Source organism: Polypterus senegalus, chromosome 16 (genome assembly GCF_016835505.1).
Source record: "Polypterus senegalus isolate Bchr_013 chromosome 16, ASM1683550v1, whole genome shotgun sequence".
NCBI classification, from domain to species: domain Eukaryota; kingdom Metazoa; phylum Chordata; class Cladistia; order Polypteriformes; family Polypteridae; genus Polypterus; species Polypterus senegalus.
In genome coordinates this window covers 82921684-82947167 of record NC_053169.1, presented here as the reverse complement: position 1 = coordinate 82947167, position 25484 = coordinate 82921684, and the positions used below count along the sequence as shown (strand labels likewise).

Below are 25484 nucleotides of genomic sequence, written 5' to 3'. Positions count from 1 at the left end.
GTGCATTATTCTTTTCTTTCATGATATTTTGCTCTTCTATGTGCAATCTTAATAAGGATTTGCTTTCTTCTTTCTTCATATCACTGCAATTTAGAACTTGGAAAACTACAGACACTCCTTAGTTAACGACCTTCCTGTTTAATGACTGACCGTGCAGACTTAGGATCAGCACTCTACAGTACATTATTGTATAAACCTTAATAAAAATGTGTAAATGGTGCAAAGGTGACATTGACTTGTTTAGGGCGGATGTCGACTTGCGGCGGCAGCTGTGCAAAGACAGCTCAGTAGCTGGTCTGCTGCACATTCCTGCAAGCCGCCTAGCTGTCCCTCCACATCTGCCGCTGCTGCCAGTGACAGCGATCTGCTGGCAACAGCAGCCACAACATGCAGGAACAGAAGTCTGAAACCGCGTCACCAGTGTAATCCATACTGCGCCAAGACAGCTCGGTAGATGGTTGACACAAACCCACTACCAGTACAGTATGCCTGAAATATCAGTAAGAGGCTGCAATTTGTTTTTTGACCAATTCGCTTAACGACCTAGTTGTAGGAATGGAACTCGGTCGTTAAGTGAGGAGTGACTGTATTTTAAAGCTTTACACTGTACCAGTTAGGGGTTAAAGCACAATTTTCAGTTTAAGAGACTCTGAATATCCATTGAACACATAATTATTTTATTAGTGGTACTAATAACACCCCATTTAAAATTCAATATTTTGCCACCTGTTAGCTGAGACACTATTTTATAAGATGCTAAGATTTGCATTGGGTGTGATGAGGATGGATAGGATTAGAAATGAGTACATTAGAGAGTTAGCTCAAGGTGGACGGTTGGGAGACAAAGTCAGAGAGGCGAGATTGTGTTGGTTTGGACATGTGCAGTGGAGAGATGCTGGGTATATTGGGAGAAGGATGCTAAGGATAGAGCTGCCAGGGAAGAGGAAAAGAGGAAGGCCTAAGATGAGGTTTATGGGTATGGGATTAGAGTACATGCAGGTGATGGGTGTAACGGAGCAAGATGGAGAGGACAGGAAGAGATGGAAGCAGATGATCTGCTGTGGTAAACCATAACGGGAGCAGGCGAAAGAAGAAGAAGAAGAAGAAGCTGAGACGCTATTTTTATCTACTGCATTTGATGCTTCTCATGAAAGAAAACATGACTAGGCTTATCCAAATGGCAATGTTTTATAAATTATAAAGTGCTATGACAACTAAGTAGAGCCAAGATCTGCCTGCAGTTTCCACATTAAATGCTAACTGACCATATGTATAATGGTCAGGACAGACTAATAAAATCTATTTGGCAGACTCTACCTACCTTCAATCCTATGACTTTGGGAATATGCAGTCTCTGTGTTCAGGTTTTTTTGTGTTTTTTCCCTGGGCTCCTGCAGGGGTGTATGGTTTACAGCTCTTTCCCAAGTCCATGGTAGCTGTTTTTTATACTGTTGCCTGTAGAGAAACAACCAACTCAACTTGTTTGTACCAATTCTGAATTATACCAAGGAGCTGAACGCTTAAAGGAAACCTCCTTATGTTTTAAAGGAGCTGTTTTATCTAACGTTGAATGAAGGGCTGTGTTATAGTGGTCAACATGACAATCTAGTGTTGATGGAGTAGTTGAAGACAGTAAAAGATCAGAAATGGATCCAGAAAGAACAGAGGGACAGATATGTTTAGGTTTCTGTAAGAAATTTGTCATTTACAGGTAAGAGGAAGGAGAGGTAATGAGACAGTGAAAAGTACTGCTTTATGGTCAGAGAGTCCCAAATCAGTGCTGTAAGTGTTGGCAACAGATAGTCCAGAAGTACAGATCGGGTCCAACATATGACCACCAGAGTGGGTGGGAAAATCAACATGTTGTGTCAAGTCAAAACAGTCCAGTAAGGATAGGAATTTATTTCTCAGTGGATGTCAATATGGATCTGGGAAAAGGAACTTAAGTGGGTTAATAGTTCAGTCAGATCAGATAAGAAGGATGAATTGTATTTTGGAGGACGATAAAGAACAATGAGTGAGACAGGGCCTGATTCCATTTTTAGTTTAAGAGCCAGACACTTGAAACACAATGGACAATCAATTGGGATTCTTTTGATGTGTAAATCCACTCTGACAATTACTGCAAGTCCACCGCCTTGTCTTGAGCTATGAGGCTCTGTGAGGAAAGTGTACCCAGGAGGTGTCACCTCCGTGAGAGACGTAAATTCATTTGGTTTTTGCCAAGTCTCCGTTAAACACAGTATATCAAGTTTGGTGTCAATGATGAATTCTGACAACACCAATGCTTTGCCATTAAGAGATCTCGAATTAAACAATGAGACTTCTTTTTACACAGAGCCGTGACTGGAGTTTATTTTCACATGTAAATATGGCACACTGACACTTCTATTTCCAGGTCCATGAGTAGGATGGCGTATTCCTGAGCAAATGCTGCCTGTGATTTTTTCATTCGTAGCCCGGCAGTGGCGGCAACCTGACCCATGATGTACATATTTCGGGCGCTGCAAAATACTGGTGTCTTTTAGGATATTCCAGTGAGTGAGTTTGTCGCAAGAGTATTTTAGCATGATACTGAGCAATACTTATCTGATAGCCGTGGAGAAGCAGCACAGCACAGCGGAGCCGGTGGGACAGGTGGGTGCGGTAGCATAGATGAGCGGCGATAGCAAAGCAGCGGAAAGCATAGCAGGAGGAGGTAGCAGGATCTGGAGGTTCCAACATATGGCCACAAACAGGTAACGTTGGGTATTACAGGCGTGATCACCCCAAAGCCACAAGCCAGGTGGGTGTGAACATCAGGTCAGTTCCTAGTCATAAAGCACAATAAAATGAATCTAGAGCAGACCAGCATAGCAAATATAATCAAGGAGACAGATCATCCCAGGCTCCTAGATCGCCAAGGTACAAAGAAATGTTCATAGGTCTCGTCCCTTGATCCACAGATTCAGTTGTTCCCAGTAAAAGTAAAGTCCATAAAATCTGTAGAAATTAAACCAAATCCATACAATTCGAGTCAGCTGCATCCACGAACTATACGTACAATAAAGAAAATAAAAAAAGCATAAGAAAGTGCAGGATTAAGGCGAATTTTGCAAAAAGTGTTGTTAACAGGGAGGAGCGGCAACAGCATGCGTGCGGCAGCGTCCCCTAATTGTATAATTTTGTTAAACTCTTCAAATATTATATGCATTGTGTTAGAAATATTCAGGTTTTCAATGATATCTTTTGAAGCATGCTAATTTGCAAATATTATAATTCTGCTTTGGATTTTTCTTGAAGGAACTTGCCTATAAAGTACAAGGTTATCAGATTCAGCCTTTTCACTGACCCGCCATGTAATTTTGAGCAAATTACTTTATTCCACCAAATCTAAGAAATAAGTTACATCTGCAAGGCTTAAAAGTTCTTTTGGATAAAATTGTAGCCTAGGTTAATAAACTAGTTAGTCATATTTAAAGAAAATATCACCATTCAGGTATATTCCTATTTAATGAGCCAGTTATTTATAATGTAGCTTGAATTTTACTTAAAAAATTAATCTTCCTTGAATTGTTTTAACTCTTTTTTTTTTGCCAATTTCCGTCTTGGCTATAGTAGCACTCTGTCATATTCTGTAAATGCACTACATGCTCTTTAAGATGCAAAACATTATCTTCTTTGTCGTATACCTGCTTAAATATGATGCACTATCACCAATTCATTAAGCACTGCATGTCTTAGTTCATTCAGAACTGCAGTGTGTAGTACATTTCTATTAAAATCTGTAGTATTAAGATTAATGAATCGAAAGAATCTGGTATTTCTTGACCATCTGGCCATTTCCATACTCTGGCTTTGTTGCCCTTTTGAGGTGTGGCAGTGTTGATTCACCAGTGTTGATCCTTCATTATGGGAACCTCAGAAAATCACTTAACCTGTTCTACTGTAAAAAGTCTACGTAAACTATTGTACTAAGGTTATGCACTCCTGGAGTATAGGAAAGATGGTCTACTGTATGCTGCATCTATACTAATAAAAGGCAAAGCTCTCACTGACTCACTGATCACTAATTCTCCAACTTCCCATGTAGGTAGAAGGCTGAAATTTGACAGGCTCATTCCTTACAGGTTGCTTACAAAAAGTTAAGCAGGTTTCATTTCGAAATTCTACACATAACGGTCATAACTGAATCCTACTTACGTACATATATATACGTCTATAGCCTGCAGCTCGGTTGGCGTGTGAGGCAGAGTTGCATCCCCCATCCCCACGCCTCCCATGTAATTGCCTGCCCGCCCATATAAGGTCTCTGGTCTCTTCATTCCCTTCCTTGCTTTGCCGCGGTATTCACGTCTCCTTGCTGATAACTGCAGCCTTTTTATTTAATCCACGGCTTCTCCACTGTTTATTGTTTGTTTATTATTATGCTTATAGTTATTGTGTAGGTATTTTAGACTTAGTTTACATTGTTAGATAGATAGATAGATAGATAGATAGATACTTTATTAATCCCAAGGGGAAATTCACAAGTTAATAGACACGCTGCCGCTAAATTACTCGCAGGCAAATCCACAAGTTAATACCAGGAATGCCTGTTAAACATCTTAGATTCACGAGTAGCGATTTGTTCAGGTACCCATTTCTTTTACCGTTCCAACCGTACCCCCATTAACATGTCTATCGAGGTGATCACCATCGATCAAAGAACTGTCACTTACCGAGTGGTTTCCATGCCTGGAGATGCCGCCTGCCTTTTCCATTCTCTGTCTTACATATTGCATGGCCATTTCAGGCTCAATCTTGATATCTGGAGGAACATTGTGTCTTATATATTGAATGACTAGGACAAGTTCAAGGTGTGGACTGCTGTCGGGACAGGAGATAATTATACTACACAGGAGCACTAGAAGGATGAAATGCTTTAGCCCTTCACCTATGGTTCTGTATGTGAGTTGATGGCTGCCACTGAATTGTTCGGTTGTCGCTTTCAAGTGTACCGAAATGGCCAAATATTTTACACCTTTGGACAACCACCAATTCCTCTTAGACACATCTTAGATTCACAGGTGACGATCTGATTAGTGGACACTTTGATGTTTATGAATGTTTAAACTCTCAAAAGCTGGATGCAAAGTTATCGATGAAGCCGGTTGTATGCTTACAACGCTTGACAGATGCCGAATGTCACTTCAACACAAGTCCTGCAAATACTGCCGTCATTGAAACAAACCATCAACTCAAACCGATTATGACAGCAGCAATCCAAGCTGTGAGAAAACAGTAAAAAGGAGGCGTGTCAGACGTCGTGGTACATTTTCTGTTGCAGCTAGACGGAAACAACTTCGTGACGCTGCCGCCAAATACTCACAAAAAAATCCACAAGTTAATAGAGATGCTGTCGCTAAATACTCACAGGCAAATCCACAAATTAATAGAGATGCTGCCGCTAAATTACTCGCAGGCAAATCCACAAGTTAATACCAGGAATGCCTGTTAAACATCTTAGATTCACGAGTAGCGATTTGGGTAGTGAACACTTCGATGAATAAAACCTGTTTTCTTTACAACAGTTGACAAACACAGAATGTAACTTGAACACAACACATCCTCCAAATACGAACCTGATTGAAAGAAATAAAGATAATCAAATCCTTGATGACAGCAACACTCATAACAGTCACAAAACAATTACATTGACTATCATGTTACATTATTTTTAAAATGTTTCCTTTTCTTTTTCATAACTTCTTTAACACACTACTTCTCCGCTGCGAAGCGCGGGTATTTTGCTAGTATTAAATATATAGTACTATTAGTTGTCATTGATAGACCAGTGACCCAGCTTGGATGGACCCCATCCCCAAACATGGCTAGGAGGCCAGTATAACAGATAGTCAAGAAGGGAGGTGTGAGATTCCCTATCCTCAGTTGCGCCCCCTAGTGTCCACACATATTCATTACATTTGTCTCTGATCTTTGCCCTTTGATTGGCTTCTCTGACTAATGAGTTTTTCCTTGCAAATATCTGGTTTGATTTTTGGTTTAACTCTCATCGTTGTTGTGGCAGGAAGGCATTTTAGGTCATTTGTGTCACACTTGAATCCCTTGCCGTCTAAGACTGCGTTGTAATATGCCATCCTTAAAGAACAAAACTTGTGCATGACTTAGGGATGCCAGATTAGAAAATTAGAAATACGGGACACTCTTAAAATCTCTCTCTATATTGCTATATATATATATAAATGTATACATGCCCCCTACACACCCAGACCAATATATTATATAAAAGTAGAGACATAAGTTAAAAACATAAAGAAAGGATTTTAATCGGTTATGAGGAAAACAAAAGTAAAATCGTTTGAAAATTATTTGATACAAGCTAAAAAAAATACTGTAAAAGTGAAATCATTTGAAAATATTTATTTAATACAGACAACAGAGAAATATTATTATTCTTTAATACATGCAGTTAGAAAAAAGGGGGCAGTGGCAAGTAGTAACAACACACTTTGTTGACCCTGTATGTGGCAATACAGAACTGCACAGCAGCGCGGCTGGAGAGCAAAACGGTAAGAGTGTCGCTGTCCTCGGCCAACCATAGCAACTGAACAAGTTGCAAGCAGGCAGCAAACACGAGTTTCCTCGTTACATTTGGGTTATTTTCATCAAGAGAATCTGAGAAAAGAAAGTATAATTGCTTATAAAGTTACAACTAAGTACCGTAAGAAGGTAGTAAAAATATATTTTTATTTTGAAATTTGAAAATGAACTAAATACGGGACATTTTTTTGGGAATTTAAAATGCACGGGGACATTTGCTTCTGGCCAGGTAACCAATAATTATCTCTTAGTTAATCCATTTTAATTAATTCACTATTTTTCCTCTTATTCAAAGTATACTAGGCAGCATCTTCTCAATCCTCATCCTCTTATCAGAAGACGTGTATTTGTTTTAAATGTTCTTGAGATCTTACAAATATTTATCCTGCTGTTAAAGTCATCTAGTGTTAATTGTTAATTATTTGTTTGTTCCATCTTGTCTTACCAACCTCTGTATATTTTTTTATTTCCTTGATTGCTTGCTGGTGTGCGTTTTGACTACCTAAACTGGGGATAACGCCTCTCAAATAAAGGGTAGGCTTGTCCTTTATGAATATGATACACTCAGTTTATCCTTTATCTGTCCATTCACCTATCCTTTTTAAAACCACTTTACCCTAAAACCACCTTTTATTTGACTCCTAATGTATTATAATATACTGCTCAAAAGAATTAAAGGAACACTTTTTAATCAGAGTATAGCATAAAGTCAATGAAACTTATGGGATATTAATCTGGTCAGTTAAGTAGCAGAGGGGGTTGTTAATCAGTTTCAGCTGCTGTGGTGTTAATGAAATTAACAACAGACACACTAGAGGGGCAACAATGAGATGACCCCCAAAACAGGAATGGTTTAACAGGTGGAGGCCACTGACATTTTCCCTCCTCATCTTTTCTGACTGTTTCTTCACTAGTTTCGCATTTGGCTACAGTCAGTGTCACTACTGGTAGCATGAGGCGATACCTGGACCCTACAGAGGTTGCACAGGTAGTCCAACTTCTCCAGGATGGCACATCAATACGTGTCATTGCCAGAAGGTTTGCTGTGTCTCCCTGCACTGTCTCAAGGGCATGGAGGAGATTCTAGGAGACAAGCAGTTACTCTAGGAGAGCTGGAGAGGGCCATAGAAGGTCCATAACCCATCAGCAGGACCAGTATCTGCTCCTTTGGGCAAGGAGGAACAGGATGAGCACTGCCAGAGCCCTACAAAATGACCTCCAGCAGGCCACTGGTGTGAATGTCTCTGACCAAACAACCAGAAAGACTTCATGAGGGTGACCCAAGGGCCCCATGTCCTCTAATGGGCCCTGAGCTCACTGCCCAGCAGCATGCAGCTCGATTGGCATTCGCCATAGAATACCAGAATTGGCAGATGCACCACTGGTGCCCTGTGCTTTTACAGATGAGAGCAGGTTCACCCTGAGCACGTGACAGAAGTGAAAGGGTCTGGAGAAGCCATGGAGAACATTATGCTGCCTGTAACATCATTCAGCATGAGCAGTTTGGTGGTGGGTTAATGATTGTCTGGGGAGGCATATCCATGGAAGGTCACACAGACCGCTACAGGCTTGACAAAGGCACCTTGGCTGCCATTAGGTATCAGGATGAAATCCTTGGACCCATTGTCAGACCCTATGCTGGTACAGTGGCTCCTGGTGCACGACAATTCCTGGCCTCATGTGGTGAGAGTATGCAGGCAGTTCCTGGAGGATGAAGGAATTGATACCATTGACTGGCCACCATACTTTCCTGACCTAAATCCAATAGAACACCTCTGGGACATTATGTTTTGGTCCATCCAATGCCACCAGGTTGCACCTCAGACTGTCCAGGAGCTCAGTGATGCCCTGGTCCAGATCTGGGAGGAGATCCCCCACAACACCAATTGTCATCTCATTAGAAGCATGCACCGATGTTGTCAGGCATGTATACAAGAACACAGGGGCCATACAAAGTGCTGCGTACAATTTTGAGTTGCTGCAATTAAATTTTGGCAAAATGGACTAGCCTGCCACATAAATTTTTCACTCTGATTTTTGGGGCGTCTTTGAATTCAGGGCTCTGTAGGTTGATCATTTTCATTTCCATCAAACGATGTGGCATCCTTTCGTTCCTAACACATTACCCAGTCTATATCAGTATCGATATCCAAAAGGATTTCTTTTTCCCATTGAGATCTGATGTGTTTTCGAAGTGTTCCTTTAATTTTTTTGAGCAGTTTATGAAAGAAAGTATTATATTGGGGTTGTTCTTTTTTGGAAAAATTCTAGGGTGATATTTATTTGCGCCCAGCTGTTGGTATTATATGTGTCTATAGTACAGACACATACCTCCTAAATGAATATTCCAGTCACTATAATTTTGGCACTAATGCTAGTGATGAGTCCTATCGATCTGAAGAAAATCATTTCACGTGAGCTTCCAGTTCTCTAAATTCGATTTCTATTGAAGTGACACAAAAAGTTCCCCTTTTGGCAAAAAACGTTCCTTATGAAAAGTAAAAGGACTACACATTTTATCCAGAAACATTTTTCAGTTTCAATTTATTATCAACCGGAAGACATTTTTATGTTTACTGTGAAGGAAGGCTTTGCTGTCTGTGATACTGCAACCATTCTTCAGATACATGTTTTAAATTAAAGCATTTGGGAATAAAACGACATATAGTATTTGTTGTAAATATTTTTGAATTTCTCAACTGTTTTTGAAAAATTCATCAAACTCCTGGCAAGAAAATCATGTGTGTGTGTTTTTGGTGATATCTTACTCATCTTCTGTCTCCTGCACTTAATGGGTGTTTATTTCTGTCAAATGCACTGATGATGGTTTCATTATTTCTGAATTTGGACCAGAAGGTATACTGTAAATGTGTTGTCAGTGAGAGTGATGTGACCTCCCTGCAGTGGGATAGATCTTAAAGTGCCTAATACAGTTGGCATTGTGACTTGTTCCTTTTTTTTGTCTCTGATAACATAAATATCTTGAGCTTATATTAGACTCGAGGTTTGTTTCTTCTTTGCAGCCACTGCCACTACTAGACTTTTCCACTGCCACTGTAGTAATAGATGCGAGCTCTAATTATAAATTCTCATTAGTTTCATTTGTGTAAATATCAGTGAATTATTTAGCACTATTGTTTAGTACTTTATATGCCACTTCCTATTCACCTTCTATAAGCTTCTTATCCCTTAAGTTGCCGGCTTTTATTGCTGAGTAAGGATTGCTGTCTCCCTGTTTCAATCAAATAGAAGAATGTCTTCCTCCTCGCTTCTGTATTTATAAAAGTTATGTATACTGTAAGTGTACAACTCCAGAGAGTGAAGTTTTTCACAATTAATTAATATAGTATCTATCTATCTATCTATCTATCTATGTCATATAGCATCTATCTATCTATCTATCTATCTATCTATCTATCTATCTATCTATCTATCTATCTATCTATCTATCTATCTATCTATCTATCTGGAATTCTTGAAGTTTTCATTCCTTATTGTTCATTTTCTAACTGCCAGCTCAAGCATGTGACACTTTGAATAAAAATATTTAATTCTGGTTGGGTGGAGCAGGCACTTTGGAGCCATGTATTGGTATTCCTGTTTTTAGTTTATTATGATATATTGATTTATTTGTATTAGATGTGGTGTTCTGAGGCAAACAATTACTTTGATTTTTCATTTTGTATAAAATATGAATGTTACAAATGTAAGTGGTTAACCTGGCACATTAAGTAGTGCAGTGACACTGATTCTTAGTTTTTAGCATGGTTGTTTTAGCTTTACAGGCTGAGTTTCTCATTATTCTTCACATCAGTGCAAGAACACAGATGGGAAGTGACCTGTGTCGCAGATGGCCGGGGGGTCGACCCAGCTGGGACGCCTTGAAGGACCAGAGGAGGGCTTGCGCCTCCCTCAGACCATGTGTGGGTGACCACCCTGGTGCCTTTGGTGGCCACGGGTACAGGGCTTTGAAGCTCAACCCTGTAGGGGCCAGTGGGCACCAATGTTCCTTCTAAGGAGTAGCATATAGTGAGCAAAAAACATTGTTTATGAGCGACATTTTGTTTAAGCCAAAAATTTATGAGCACCAATTTTCGCGTAGCGATTCTGGGATCGTGCGATAAGTACGAGCGACACCATCGGAATGAGCGAATGTGCGGGAAGTATGAGCGATGCTCTGAATTCGTGTGAGCGATCGCTCACGCGCTCAGCTTAGAGGGAACATTGGTGGGCACCCCAATGCCTCGGTGACCCTGGACCTCAACACTTCCACCACAATTAGGGGTAGAAGAGTAGGGACACCCAGAGTGCTTCCGGGGATGCAGCCGGCACTTCTGCCACACCGGAGCATGTCGGTGGAAGATTACCGGGAAACACCTGGAGCACATCCGGGGTGATTATAAAAGGGGCCGCCTCCCTTCATTCAGGGCTGGAAGAGAGAGAAGGAGGCGGCCTGAAGAAGAGGCATAGTGTGGTGTTGGCCTGGACTTTGGGGGAGTCTGTGGGTTGTGTGGCACTTAAGACTTGTAAATATTAGTTGTAAATAAACGTGTGGTGGTGATTAGTAACATGTCTACCTGTCTGTGTCCGAGGCTTGTTCCACACCTGTAATGGGCACTGCACAAACCAGTTACATTGGTTTAAAAAGTGAGAATAGTCTTTTGAAACACAAATTAAATATGGGACTAAGTGTTACAAAGCAAGGAATGAAATTGCTGAACTGAGTGGTGTAGAGACGTCTGTGCCCCCCAGTGATGACATTCCTTTAGATCAGTACGCTAAGTTACTTGCTTCTCTGAGCAAGGCATGGCTGCAGCATAGTCATACGTAGGTCTGAATCTAGGAGCATAACACAGACATGTCCACTAACGTCTGTCACCTGAATGCAAGCAAAATTGAACTGTTCCTTGAGCTACTTCTCTAGCTTATCTCATCTCAAAGGGTGATTGGACCCTCACTTCAGCAGACTTTTACCTTCACCCACTGGCACTAGTCTTGACCAGGGATGTCAAACTCCAGTCTTGGAGGGCTGAAGTGGCTGTAGGTTTTCATTCTTACCCTTCTCTCAATTAGTGACCTGTTTTTGCTGCTAATTTACTTCTTTTGAATTAATTTTATTTGACTTGCTCTTGAAGACTCAGACCCAATAATTGTTTCTTTTTCCTTAATTAGCAGCCAAACAATAATGAGATACAAAATGAACTGAAACTGAGACCATCATACAATATCTAAAAATGAAAAGGGTGGAGGTCTCAGGAATGCTGATCTGCTCAGGTCGCCTAAACATTTTAACAGCGCTCTTTGAAAAGTAAAAAAAAAATCCACCGTTTTGAAAATGTGTGATATTCCACAGTGAGAGCAGCAACAAGCCATGGAGTTAAAGAACGGGTTTAATTAACGACAAGACTCTGTGCCTAATTAAGCAGCTGGTTGGAGTGAAATTGGTTGGAGTTTGAGGCCCTGACTTAGTTGCTCTTCTGTTGGCTCCCTCACTTCACATTTCATTTCATTTCTGTTTAAGGAAACAAGTGAAGCAATTCAAAGGAATGATAAAGACATTCTGGGGAACAAATCTTAAAAAACAAGTCAATTAAAATGAATTCAATAGTAGTTAAATAGCAGAAAAAATAGGTCACTAATTAAGAAAAGGGTTAGAATGAAAACCTGCAGCCACTGCGGCCCTCCAGGACTGGAGTTTGACATCCCTGTTCTTGACAGTGCAGTTGTAAAAATAACAATATTACAAAATATTTAAAAAAACTCAAGTCTACCTTTCCTGTTCCAGTGCAGCAGCACCCTGCCATGCTTCACCTCTCAAATGGATTACTGCAATTCACTTTTTAAATAGTTTTTCTGCACAAAATATCAACCAACTGCACCAAGGTAGTCTTACTGCTGCAAAAGTTATAACTAGGAGAATCTGTCTTCTGACTGAACTACATTGGCTATATGTATGATATCAAAACTGTCATTTTAGATAGATAGATAGATAGATAGATACGAAAGGCACTATATGATAGATAGATAGATACGAAAGGCACTATATGATAGATAGATAGATACTTTATTAATCCCAAGGGGAAATTCACATAATCCAGCAGCAGCATACTGATACAAAAAACAATATTAAATTAAAGAGTAATAAAAATGCGTATAAAAACAGACAATAACTTTGTATAATTTTAACATTTACTCCCCCGGGTGGAATTGAAGAGTCGCATAGTGTAGGGGAGGAACGATCTCCTCAGTCTGTCAGTGGAGCAGGACGGTGACAACAGTTTGTCGCTGAAGCTGCTCCTCTGCCTGGAGATGATCCTGTTAAGTGGATGCAGTGGAGTCTTCATGATTGACAGGAGTTTGCTTAATGCCCGTCGCTCTGCCACAGATGTTAAACTGTCCAACTTTACTCCTACAATAGAGCCTGCCTTCTTAACAAGTTTGTCCAGGTGTGAGGCGTCCTTCATCTTTATGCTGCCACCCCAGCACATCACCGCGTAGAAGAGGGCACTCGCCACAACCGTCTGGTAGAACATCTGCAGCATCTTATTGCAGATGTTGAAGGACGCCAACCTTCTAAGGAAGTATAGTCGGCTCTGACCTTTCTTACCCAGAGCATCAGTATTGGCAGTCCAGTCCAATAACTCTCCAAATGGTTGATTTTAACTTCACCATTTACAGTACTTATCATCTTTCCAGCTTGCCAGGTAACAGAGATCTTTTAACATTTTCCAACACTCTTAGTGAACATTCATTTAGCTTTACAGCTCCTGCTCCCATGAACTCGCCCTATACTGTATGTCTGTTTGTGAAGCTCTATCCACGGACTTATTCAAAATCTCACTTAACGATTCACACCTTCTTGCTTAAATTTAAATTGGATTAGCTGGAGCAGTATTATATTTCTTCTCTTTTGTGACAACTGGACTAATCATAATTCTACTACTGGCATCTTAGTTTGTTCAGCTAATCATTGATAGTATTATGCTGTTCTGTATTCATGTTTACTTTAGGTCAGTAAGTATAACCCCTATTGTAAGCTCAGTATATTGTATTTACTGTTTATTTTTAAATGTAATAAAAATATGGTAAAATTGAACTATAATAAAAACAATAAAATAAAGGTTGAAATACTGTATTAACCTGCAGTGGACTAAGCAAGAGCCTATTACCATACTATGTTTTCTATTCACTGCTCTCTATGCAATTATGTGTATTGTCTACCATCAAGATCTTACAATAACTCATTGTTCTCTAAAATAAAATACTGTTGCAAACTAAATAAATTAATGAATAAGTATGTCAATTACCATTACTATAGCTGCCGTTTTTACAGTGAGTGTCTTCTCATTTATTTGTTTAGAATTTGCAATATTTCATAGAGGAGATGTAGTTGTCCTTGACCTTTTTCCAATCTTACAAATTGCAAAATTCTCTCCTAGGTAGAGAAGATAGAGTGGGCTACTTGGACCTGTGTTTTAGGTCTGACATGTGAAGGAATCTGGCCAGCTCACAGTAATGTCACTGATGTCAATGCTGCATCTCTAACTAAAGATAGAAAGGTGTTGGCCACTGGCGATGACTTTGGCTTTCTAAAGCTTTTTTCGTATCCAGCAAAGGTAAGGAACATGCACAAACAAAATGCATCATGAGAATTGTTTCCAAAGAATCCCAGAATGGTCCAAATAATTTAAACACAGAATATTTGCTCACCTTAGGTTTTCCTTTACAAATCTGACTCAATTTCTGAAGTTAATTTTAAAGTAAATGTAATGTATAAGGTACAATGTTAAGTAAGGAGATACCAAGCCCACATCTTACCAAATTTCTTGTAACTCATTAAGTGACAGAATGGGTCGTAGTAATTTATCAACCACTGTTCTGCACTTTATTTTTTTACAAAGAATAATTAAGCTAGTAAACGGCTACTGGTGTTTCCCCACAAACTCTAGAATTCCTAATTCTAATTCCTACCCGTGTCCCAATAATGAAGATTTTGCTCTCTGTCCTGCAGTCTGCATGACTTTCCTATGTGCCAGTGTTATACAGATTAGATGGATCAACAATGTAATATCTATCGGTCCCGGGGTAAGTGAATGTTGTCATTAATTCTGTTGAGCTTAAAGATCATAATACAATATGTAAAACACAATCCAATGAAAAATACAGTCAATAAATTATTTAGAACTGACAGTTAAGATATATTAAATTATAATCAACACTCCACTGGACCAATCCAATCTCTTTTTGCCTGAAATCAATTCCTAGTACTGTATTTAAATTAGTCTCCTGTAAAAATTCTATATTTGACCACAGGGGAACTGAGGTGTAAAAAGACCTTTAACATTTCAGCTTGCAAACTTTAATGTATGATGAATAGTATATGACTTTTGTTTTACAGAATTCATCTTTCAGAATGAGAGACCAAAAATAGCTCTTGAAAATGTTATGCTTTTCAGCAGCGTTCTGCATTTCCTAATCCAAACCACCAAATGTACTTTAAGCAAAATCTCGAAATTAAAACGTAGACTTAAAATAAGATCTATAGCATGCTGTATCTCTCTCTCTCTCTCTCTCTCTCTTCTTGAATTATATTTTTCAAAAATAAAATGCAAAATTCAGCACCGGTACTAATAGCATTCTGTGCATTTATAACAAAATTCCTGTGTAAGAAATCTAGATGGATACTTTTAAATATGACAGTTTATAGTAACAAAATTTACATGAATCAAATTATGTAATGGTAATGAATTAGTAAGTAAAGTTTGTTGAAGTAATAATTTTACTTTCACTCACAATCCTTCTCGGTACTTTAAATTATTGTTAATTACAACAGGATTGGGTTTAAGAGCTGGATTAGTCAGAATACAAGAAGGGGTTCTGCAAAAATCCTGATGAGCAAGTTGTCGTGTAGTGATGACTTTGGATTGACATTGGTGCAATTAAATTGGTCTGGTGCTTTTCAGATCATATTGAGGTTTAATTTGATAGAACATTTCAAGTGCTATATAAAATGGATCAAATAGTACTACATGAGTATGGCTCATGAAGTTTTCATTTAATTAGTACTTTGGATCCCCTGGATGTAGTAGTGAAGGAGAGCATTAAAACGAAGTGAGTGTCATTTTGAACAATGTTGCATGTCCCCTCTCGGACACACTAACACTGAGTATTTTTCAGTCAACAAATTATTTGGAGAAAGTGTGTTAAGAAACGCTACTGGGGCTCCTTTATAACAACAGCAATATACCTGCATAACGCCTCACTGTGACTGTAACTGCCAAGTCAGAAGTGTTTTTCTTTTTTTTTATGTTCTTCCTTTTTTGTCATTCTGGTTTGTGAACAGAGCATTGTGTGTGTGTTTGTGTTTATTTATTTATTTACTTACCAGCGACTGGGAGCCCGATCAAATCGGGTTACAAATTCCATGTTTGTGAAATCCATACTTTCCCTGCAAAGAATTATTTGTTTTTTTAAGTCTTTAAAATGATTTTGTTATCATGGAACTGATTTGTGCTTAAAATCGACCTTTTCGGCCGATGTAATGAAGAGCTTCCTGTTTAAAAGGAGCTGCGAGACGTGAACTCAGCTCTTCGGCGCCCCTCATTTGATTTTTTCCAGCAAACAAATTTTTAAAACAAACTGTATTTTACAACCCTAATCAGAGTCGGAGTAATAATTATGTTGGCGTGGTCATTTTAGATCTGAGATCGACTAAAATTTAAACAATGACCATCGTTAATACCCAGCCGTCATTACTCAGTTTGCCAATAGCTGTCAGAAGGACGGATGCCAAAACCGAACTGCCCAAAGATAGATTTCGACGTACCAAGCAAATGGTGATATGTTCTAAATTACTTACAGTTCCGGAGCTGTCGAAGGGTTTAAGTCAGTCGACGATGTTAGTCCTGGAAAGTACGCCCCACCAAACCAACGTTCCAAAAACCAACCGAACTTACTGTTATCTGCTCGAACCAACACCGACTTACTATACTCGGCCATCCAGCGGCGTCACTGAAGCGTTCGAACATTCTTAGCCAATCATGCAATACTGCGACCGCGTTTGCCACGTTATGTTCTAACTTGTATTGAGTCAAGGTATTGATGCGAACACCATACATACGGATAGTATCAAATTATATATAAGAATTTAACAAGCTTCTGTAAAAATAAATTTCTCCCTGGGGACAAATAAAGATCTATCTGTCTGTGTGTCTGTAATATAGTGCCCTTCATATCTGTCTGTCTGTCTGTCATATAGTGCCTTATCTATCTATCTATCTATCTATCTATCTATCTATCTATCTATCTATCTATCTATCTATCATATCCTGTCTTCCTCTTACTCTTTATTCACACAGAGGCTGGTCGATTAGGGACTGCTGCTATTATTTTGCACATGACAGCAGATCAGCTGTTACTAAGGAACACAGAAGCCTGCTTAAACATGTACTGGAACAAAATAATTAGCCATTTATCCCTCTAGAAACTAAATTTGACATCCCTTGAGTAAGTCTTCTAAAGTTAAGAGAGCAGTCCTTCAAAAAATAGTAATTGCCGTGCATTTTTGACTGTCCCTTTTTTAATCTTCACATGTTTCTTATAATCATCTTAAGTGTTCTGACTCTAGATAGTCATTTAAAAAAATATATTGCTATTTCTGTGAAATATTTTACTGTTACAGAGATATGAAACAGTATTTTAATAAAAGTGTACAAATGTAATTGAAGATTATCATCAGCTGAAAGGGTCTTCAATAGAAAATGTGTCAGAACATCATACGGTAATAGGGGAAAATCAAGGTTTTTTTATTTGATAAACAGTGCGTTTAAAATAAATAATTTTAAAGCATATGAAATAGCAGCAGGCCATGTTGTTTGTACACAACTCAACATTTTTGGTCTTTTTTGACATCTGATTTACTGCTGTCAAGTCTTTGCTGTCTCTCTTGAGGTTTCAGAGGTAGTCATTGCATTTGAACTTAGGAGTCCATGGTAATGAGAAATATACAGCAACTAATCATTTATTTTGTGATAACTAATTTTATCACAGAACAAATGCATAAAGTTATTGCTTTGTGAAATACAGTGCAATCATCATTTGGCATATGTATCGGCCCTCCCAATGTGCTATCCTTCTGGAGGGTCCTTTCTCTTTGCAAATTTGTATCCCTTCAGCTATGCCCTGGTACTGCATGCCACACACATTGCACATTGGGGGCATTCTGTCCAATTCATTATCTCAGATCAACATACCACCCTTATCTATACCCATAATTCCAAAACATTGGTAATTTATGCCCTACAACTATTAAAACAATGCTCTTATCTGCCGTCTAGGCATAAAGGGTTGATAAATAAGATGTACAGTACTCAACTTCTCAACTTCTTTTAAAAATGTGTTTATTGCGTAGCCAAAGACCAAGTAATCCATCACATCATATGCTATGGCTTGCAGTTATTATTTGATTATTTACTGCATATATAAATATTATCCTGTAAAATTTTTATTTGGAAATGGATATTGCCTTCATTATGTTGAAACTTCATTTTTTTCAGTGTAATTTAATCGATCCATTTTAATGCATAAAATCACCAACTTCTGTAGCGTTAGTACTTTATTAGAATGCCAGTATAATTTGTAAGCATATACAATAAACTGTTTATTTAAATGGAAGTTATGCTAATTTATTTTCAACAGTTTCTAATTATTTTTATGATATTGCAGGGTCAATATGCAAAGTTTAAAAAATATGTTGGTCACAGTGCTCATGTCACCAATGTACGATGGTCCCAAGATGATTCCACCCTTCTGACTGTAGGAGGTGCCGATACTGCTCTAATGATCTGGACTAGAGAAACTAATGGCAATAGGGAGAACAAGCCAGTGGACAGTGAGGAGTCGGATTCTGACACAGACGAGGATGGAGGTAATTTTGAAACATGTTTAACAATTTTAGCAGGTATATGTTTCATTTTTGGACATGTAATATTAGTAAGTGGAATGAGTGGATAATTGGTATATTGAGGATATTTTATTGTTTGTGTAATTTTTCCAAAATGCTCTGAAGTAATTTCCTAATTTGGTAGCTGTAATCAGTGAACATGGATATCAAAACTGTAGTCTTAAAAAACTTCCACAATATGCAAACATTTGGTTACATTAAATACATACAGTACATTGACTTAACACATATACCATAACCAGATGTTGGCAGAGTATTATTCTTTACTAGCTGTGCTACCCATCTAAGAGTGGCTGAAGTTTAAGTAATCAACGTAGACATCAGCATTATTTGTAATACACCTTGCAATGTACAATGTATATATCTTTCTTATACAGTGTGGCATTTGATATGGGATTCATAAAAGCAGTCTTAATGTTTGTGATGCACCATCTATTGGAATGACAAGTACAATGTCTTACTAAAAATGTTTGTGATGCATCATCTTTTGGAATATCAGAGACATTGCGACAAACGAACACACAGACACTTACCCTTTTATTATGGTGGATCAGGTTTGGCAAATGACCTTATAAACTATAAACTGTCCACTTCTACCATTAGAAATCTGTCATTGTAGTTTTTAGGTTTAATTCATTTCTTATCATTAGGCATAAATTAATGGGCAACTTAAAGGAACAGTCACACATTTTGTAATAGCATAAAATCTATAAAAAAAAAAAACCAAATAATTAAATTGAAATCTAGACATAAATAGCATATGCCTTTCTTCCTGATGTTACCATGATGGGCTGTGTCACCTAAGTATTCTAAATTGGATTAACTGGGTTTTATATTTGGTGGATGGATTTTTACATTTTTCTTTAGTGTAACAGTTTGATAGCACAATTATATGTGCTGTGACCTTACAGCCTCAGAAATATTGGTTTAATTCCCAGCTTGATCACTGCCTTTGTGGAGTTTGAACATTCACCCTGTGTCTGTATGTTTTTTATTATTTATATATTTTTTAAAAATCTGAGTGCACCAGTTATATTCTCACATGGCAAAAACACGAATGTTATGTTAATGTGTTATTCTATAATGCCCTGGCATTAGTGAATGTAGGCATGCAAATAATTGTCCCGTTAAGGACAGTGATGTCTTATCAATGGATGGCTCCTCATTTTGTATTCACATTGATACATTTTAATGTGTTGGAGAATCAGCTATAAACAAAAGTTTACTTCTTTTAATATTATACATGTGGCCTATGATGAACAGTTGGAAAGCTAAAATTGAAATAATTGTACATGTAGTCTGTTGTAACATGGTTAATTTTGTAGTGAGACTATCATCGATAAGGGGCTATAGGAGGCCTTACCAACCCAGCATTCTAGCTTCATATCACTTTGTCAACGTTTGTTTGTGTGAAATTTGCACATTCCCACCATGTCTCCATGGGTTATTCTCCAGATGGTTTTCATCCAATATCCCAGAGAAGATGGTGTTAGGTAAACTGGCAATTCTAAATAGGCCTTGTGTACATAGGATGACTCCTTCCTTGCACTTCTAAGATAAGCTCTGGTCACCCTACCCACCCATCACCTTGAAATTGATTGGATTAAGAATACTGTTATATTATGCTACCATTTTCAATTAGGTATCATTCATTAAGAACATATAACATTAGAATGCTAAATTAAAACAGCAGTTATTTAACAATTCTAATTACAATTGATAAAACGTAGTTTGAGTAAAGATAAAAAAAAAAGTGTCTTCACAACCCCAAAGTGAATAATTATATTAGGAAATGATTTGATACAATAAAAATTAGGCAGACTTAGATCAAAATGGAATGTGTGATTGTAACAAGTAAATAACCTTCCAGTAAAAAGGTAGCCATTACTTGTATACAGTATCAAGTACAGTTTGACTCTTATAATGTTTTGTATATTACATAATACCATTGAGTGTCTTTAAACAGATTCTTAAATTATTGGATAGATTCATTTAGTGCATGTAATATTTTATATATTTAATTTCATCAGGATTGGATATTATGTAAAATAACAGAAATATGAACATAGCAATTGATGCTGTCATACTGTAAATGTGCCTATTCTCCTTATTTGTCTAAACAAAGCTACGTTTTGAAAGTCCCCAAGTTCACTGCTTAATAACTTGCTCAAGTTTCAAATCATTTTCTGTGTGAAGAGATGCTTCTTTAAGTTTTAGCAAATATGCCCTTAGCCAGCTTCCACCTTTGTCCCTGTGTTCTTATTGGTAAAGTGATATTAAAGTTACTTTAGCTGCTATCCATGGTGTTTGCCCCTTCATAATTTTAAATACTTTGTTGTTACTTTTTAATCTCATCTTGTTTAAATTTGAAGATTGAACCCATTTAGACTTACTAATGGCTAATACCCAGCAGTCAATTTTACCATGTAGCTTTGTTCATGATTTTCATTAGCATTACTTTGTCATTCTAATAATATCTTGACCAAACTTTCCAGTTGTGATTTCCCCTTGGGATTAATAAAGTATCTATCTATCTATCTATCTATCTATCTATCTATCTATCTATCTATCTATCTATCTATCTGTTATATAGTGCATTACGTATCTATCTATCTATCTATCTATCTATCTATCTATCTATCTATCTGTTATATAGTGCATTACGTATCTATCTATCTATCTATCTATCTATCTATCTATCTATCTATCTATCTAGTTTAACTTAATCTCGACTCGTACTTGCAGAATAGTGTGGTATAACCCCCAGTCTATTAATATTTACACTCACCTAAAGGATTATTAGGAACACCTAATACTAATACGGTGTTTGACCCCCTTTCACCTTCAGAACTGCCTTCATTCTACGTGGCATTGATTCAACAAGGTGCTGAAAGCATTCTTTAGAAATGTTGGCCCATATTGATAGGATAGCATCTTGCAGTTGATGGAGATTTGTGGGATGCACATCCAGGGCACGAAGCTCCCGTTCCACCACATCCCAAAGATGCTCTATTGGGTTGAGATCTGGTGACTGTGGGGGCCATTTTAGTACAGTGAACTCAGTGTCATGTTCAAGAAACCAATTTGAAATGATTCGAGCTTTGTGACATGGTGCATTATCCTGCTGGAAGTAGCCATCAGAGGATGGGTACATGGTGGTCATGAAGGGATGGACATGGTCAGAAACAATGCTCAGGTAGCCCGTGGCATTTAAACGATGCCCAATTGGCACTAAGGGGCCTAAAGTGTGCCAAGAAAACATCCCCACACCATTACACCACCACCACCAGCCTGCACAGTGGTAACAAGGCATGATGGATCCATGTTCTCATTCTGTTTACGCCAAATTCTGACTCTACCATTTGAATGTCTCAACAGAAATCGAGACTCATCAGACCAGGCAACATTTTCCAGTCTTCAACTGTCCAATTTTGGTGAGCTCGTGCAAATTGTAGCCTCTTTTTCCTATTTGTATTGGAGATGAGTGGTACCCGGTGGGGTCTTCTGCTGTTGTAGCCCATCCGCCTCAAGGTTGTGCGTGTTGTGGCTTCACAAATGCTTTGCTGCATACCTCGGTTGTAACGAGTGGTTATTTCAGTCAAAGTTGCTCTTCTATCAGCTTGAATCAGTCGGCCCATTCATTCTCCTCTGATCTCTAGCATCAACAAGGCATTTTCGCCCACAGGACTGCCGCATACTGGATGTTTTTCCCTTTTCACCCCCTTCTTTGTAAACCCTAGAAATGGTTGTGCGTGAAAATCCCAGTAACTGAGCAGATTGTGAAATACTCAGACCGGCTCGTCTGGCACCAACAACCATGCCACGCTCAAAATTGCTTAAATCGCCTTTCTTTCCCATTCTGACATTCAGTTTGGAGTTCAGGAGATTGTCTTGACCAGGACCACACCCCTAAATGCATTGAAGCAACTGCCATGTGATTGGTTGATTAGATAATCGCATTAATGAGAAATTGAACAGGTGTTCCTAGTAATCCTTTAGGTGACTGTATATAGTTGTGGACAACTCCAGGTCTGTCAGAACTCGTGACACTTTCTCATACTGTTTATACTTTCCACTAGTTCTAGACCCCCAATGTATATACTTTTTTAATTTTTTAATACAGCATAATCGTTACAGAAAATGAGAAAAGTCTGTCAAATGAAAATGTTATAAACCTTATCATTGGTGTCTCCCTTCTGTTGCTCCTACTGGTTAATATTATGCATGAGAATGAAATTCTTTCTTGTTCATGTGCTACTTGTTCAAACTACATTTTTAAAGACAATCTAATGTTTGTAGTATATTCTTCTGTAGCAAACTGTTTAATGAAACTAAGTGCCACATATGAGCCCACTGTTCACTTGACTGGTTTTCACTTTGTAAATTGTATGCTTGAATGTGGTGTTTATGCAATAATGGGAACCTCCACTTTTATAAAGTTTTGGTTAATTTATTTCTGTTCTATTTACCAGAATTTTTATTTATCTATATGTCAGTTGCAACTAGTTGGTGAGTGATGGAATTATGAATACCCTAAAAACATATAAGTTGTCCTTTAGGACTCCAGATGCAAGAATATACCTGGGTTTGCTATAATAGGAAGGTGGATTTGTGTTTTTAAAGGTCAGGGACAGAGCTCTTCAATTAATTCTGAGTGGGGGCAGATTGTTGAAATGCTACTAGTCAAGCAGCCACACTTTTTCTTTTCAAGAAAACAAATAAAAATATAACTTTTCTTTTCAGTATTTTAGTTTCTTTTGTAATTTCAAAGGGGTTAAATCATTAGAAATTACATAAAAGAGATTTTGTACTTACTGTCAGTCAGCATTTTTCATTTTCCTCATATTCATCTCAAAGTTCACCTTCTCATCTGTAAAATGACTTTCATGCAAACAATTTATTTATATCACAAATCTGTAAAGTATGCATCTCTTACCATATAGCATTCTATCAAGGCACATAACTCATTTACACATTAGATTAGATGGATGCACACATACATTTCACTCATTTTTCCTTAACAGGTCACATCTTGATAACATTTGGTGCATCTATAATCTAATGAGAAAAATGATTTTTTAAACTAATAATTTTGAAGCCAGGCACCTAAATTGCCTGTTTGGTCAATTTGCAGACAGCAATGCAGATGCTGGCCAGAGATGGATGTGTAATTACTTGTCTTAATAGCATTTATATGTGAGGATGCTGACTTGCATGCATATGCTGAGCTGAACAATGTTAAGATCAACAGCACACACCTTCTTGAGCGAGGTAATTTCTTCTAAATGATTTAGTTTATCTGCAACTTTTCAGTCATTGCAGGTCATCTGATTACTGAATGTAAGTGAGTTCCAGCAGAGTTTCATTTGTAAAAATACCTCAACCTACAGCATTACGAGCTATTTTGCTTTTAGTACATACTCTTCTGTATCATCCCCTATAATAAGGTACTTCACCACCCTCACCAAAGTGATGAAATTTGTAAAGTTATCAAAGTGCGAGCCACGATTAGTATTCAGCTCCTCTAAAAGACCGTCATCTCCACTGTGATTTGTGTTTGTGAAGTTAAGGTCAAAAATTGTCCCTGATGTGGAAGTGAACCACTTTTCCAGGAAATGCATTAGCAGAAAGAGGACTAAGATGGGAGATAGTTAAATCTGTACAGTAATCCCTCCTCGATCGCGGGGATTGCGTTCCAGAACCCCCCGCGATAGGTGAAAATCCGCGAAGTAGAAACCATATGTTTGTATGGTTATTTTTATATATTTTAACCCTTATAAACTCTCCCACACTGTTAACATTATTAGAGCCTTAGGAAATGAAATAACACCCTTTAGTCAAAAGTTTAAACTGTGCTCCATGACAAGACAGAGATGACAGATCTTTCTCACAATTAAAAGAATGCAAACATATCTTCCTCTTCAAAGAATGCGTGTCAGGAACAGAGAATGTCAGAGAGAGAGAGAAAGAGCGAGAGAAAAGCAAACAATGAAAAAATCAATACGTGCTTTTGGGCTTTTAAGTATGCCGAAGCACCGCGATAAAGTGGCATTTTGTAGAGGAGCGTCCGTATCTTCTAGGCAAACCGCTTCTGTGCAAACAGCCCCTCTGCTCACACCCCCTCCGTCAGGCAGAGAGAGTGAGAGGGACAGAGAAAAGCAAACAATCAAGCACCGCGCGGGAAGCATATCTTATATCATTGAGGAGTTTTAGTTAATATGTAATACATGCTCTGATTGGGTAGCTTCTAAGCCATCCGCCAATAGCGTCCCTTGTATGAAATCAACTGGGCAAACAAACTGAGGAAGCATGTACTTTAAATTAAAAGACCCATTGTCCGCAGAAATCCGCGAACCAGCGAAAAATCCGTGATATATATTTAGATGTGCTTACATTTAAAATCCACGATGAGTGAAGCCACGAAAGTCGAAGCGCAATATAGCGAGGGATCACTGTACCTTATAATTTATGTGAAGTTGATTCAAGTGATAGAAAATAACTGTCAAGAAACAATCAAAATTGGGAAACTTGTTCTGCAATAGAGATTGTCAAGTGTCTTCTTTTTTCTGTTTACAAGTACGGGGAAAGACAAGAATTTTGTCCCCAAACATTTCATGGCATATTCTTTGTTTTTCAATAAATGTATTGCGGGTGCTGGAGGTCGCTGTTGCCCCTTTAAACTCAACAGACAGACGCGCAGGACACAGGTTAAAAGCACCAAGAAGATATATCATTATTTTTCTTCTAGGAATAGTGCCTTCAAGCACCCCAGCCACAATAAAAGGGCAATTCGGCAAACGCAGTTCTCAATAATAATCACAATTCTCTCATCCACACTTCCCAAGTCCAGCTCGCTTGATGGGTTCACAGCAGTCCTTTATATAGTCCTTGACCCAGAAGTGCTTCTGTCCTTCCATGTTAGATGGAGAACTTGCTTTTT

At 38.2% G+C, this 25484-nt stretch overlaps 1 protein-coding gene across 7 annotated transcripts in view; it reads left to right on the top strand.

The window, feature by feature from the left end:
• The window catches only part of LOC120516269 (echinoderm microtubule-associated protein-like 6), a 347341-nt gene that overhangs the window by 221671 nt on the left and 100186 nt on the right, over window positions 1-25484 (top strand). For all 7 annotated transcript variants that reach the window (XM_039737818.1, XM_039737817.1, XM_039737816.1 and 4 more), the window contains exons 25-26: window positions 14022-14198; window positions 18307-18508. In XM_039737818.1, the coding sequence (XP_039593752.1) occupies window positions 14022-14198; window positions 18307-18508 (379 nt within the window). The remainder of the gene's footprint in view (window positions 1-14021; window positions 14199-18306; window positions 18509-25484) is intronic.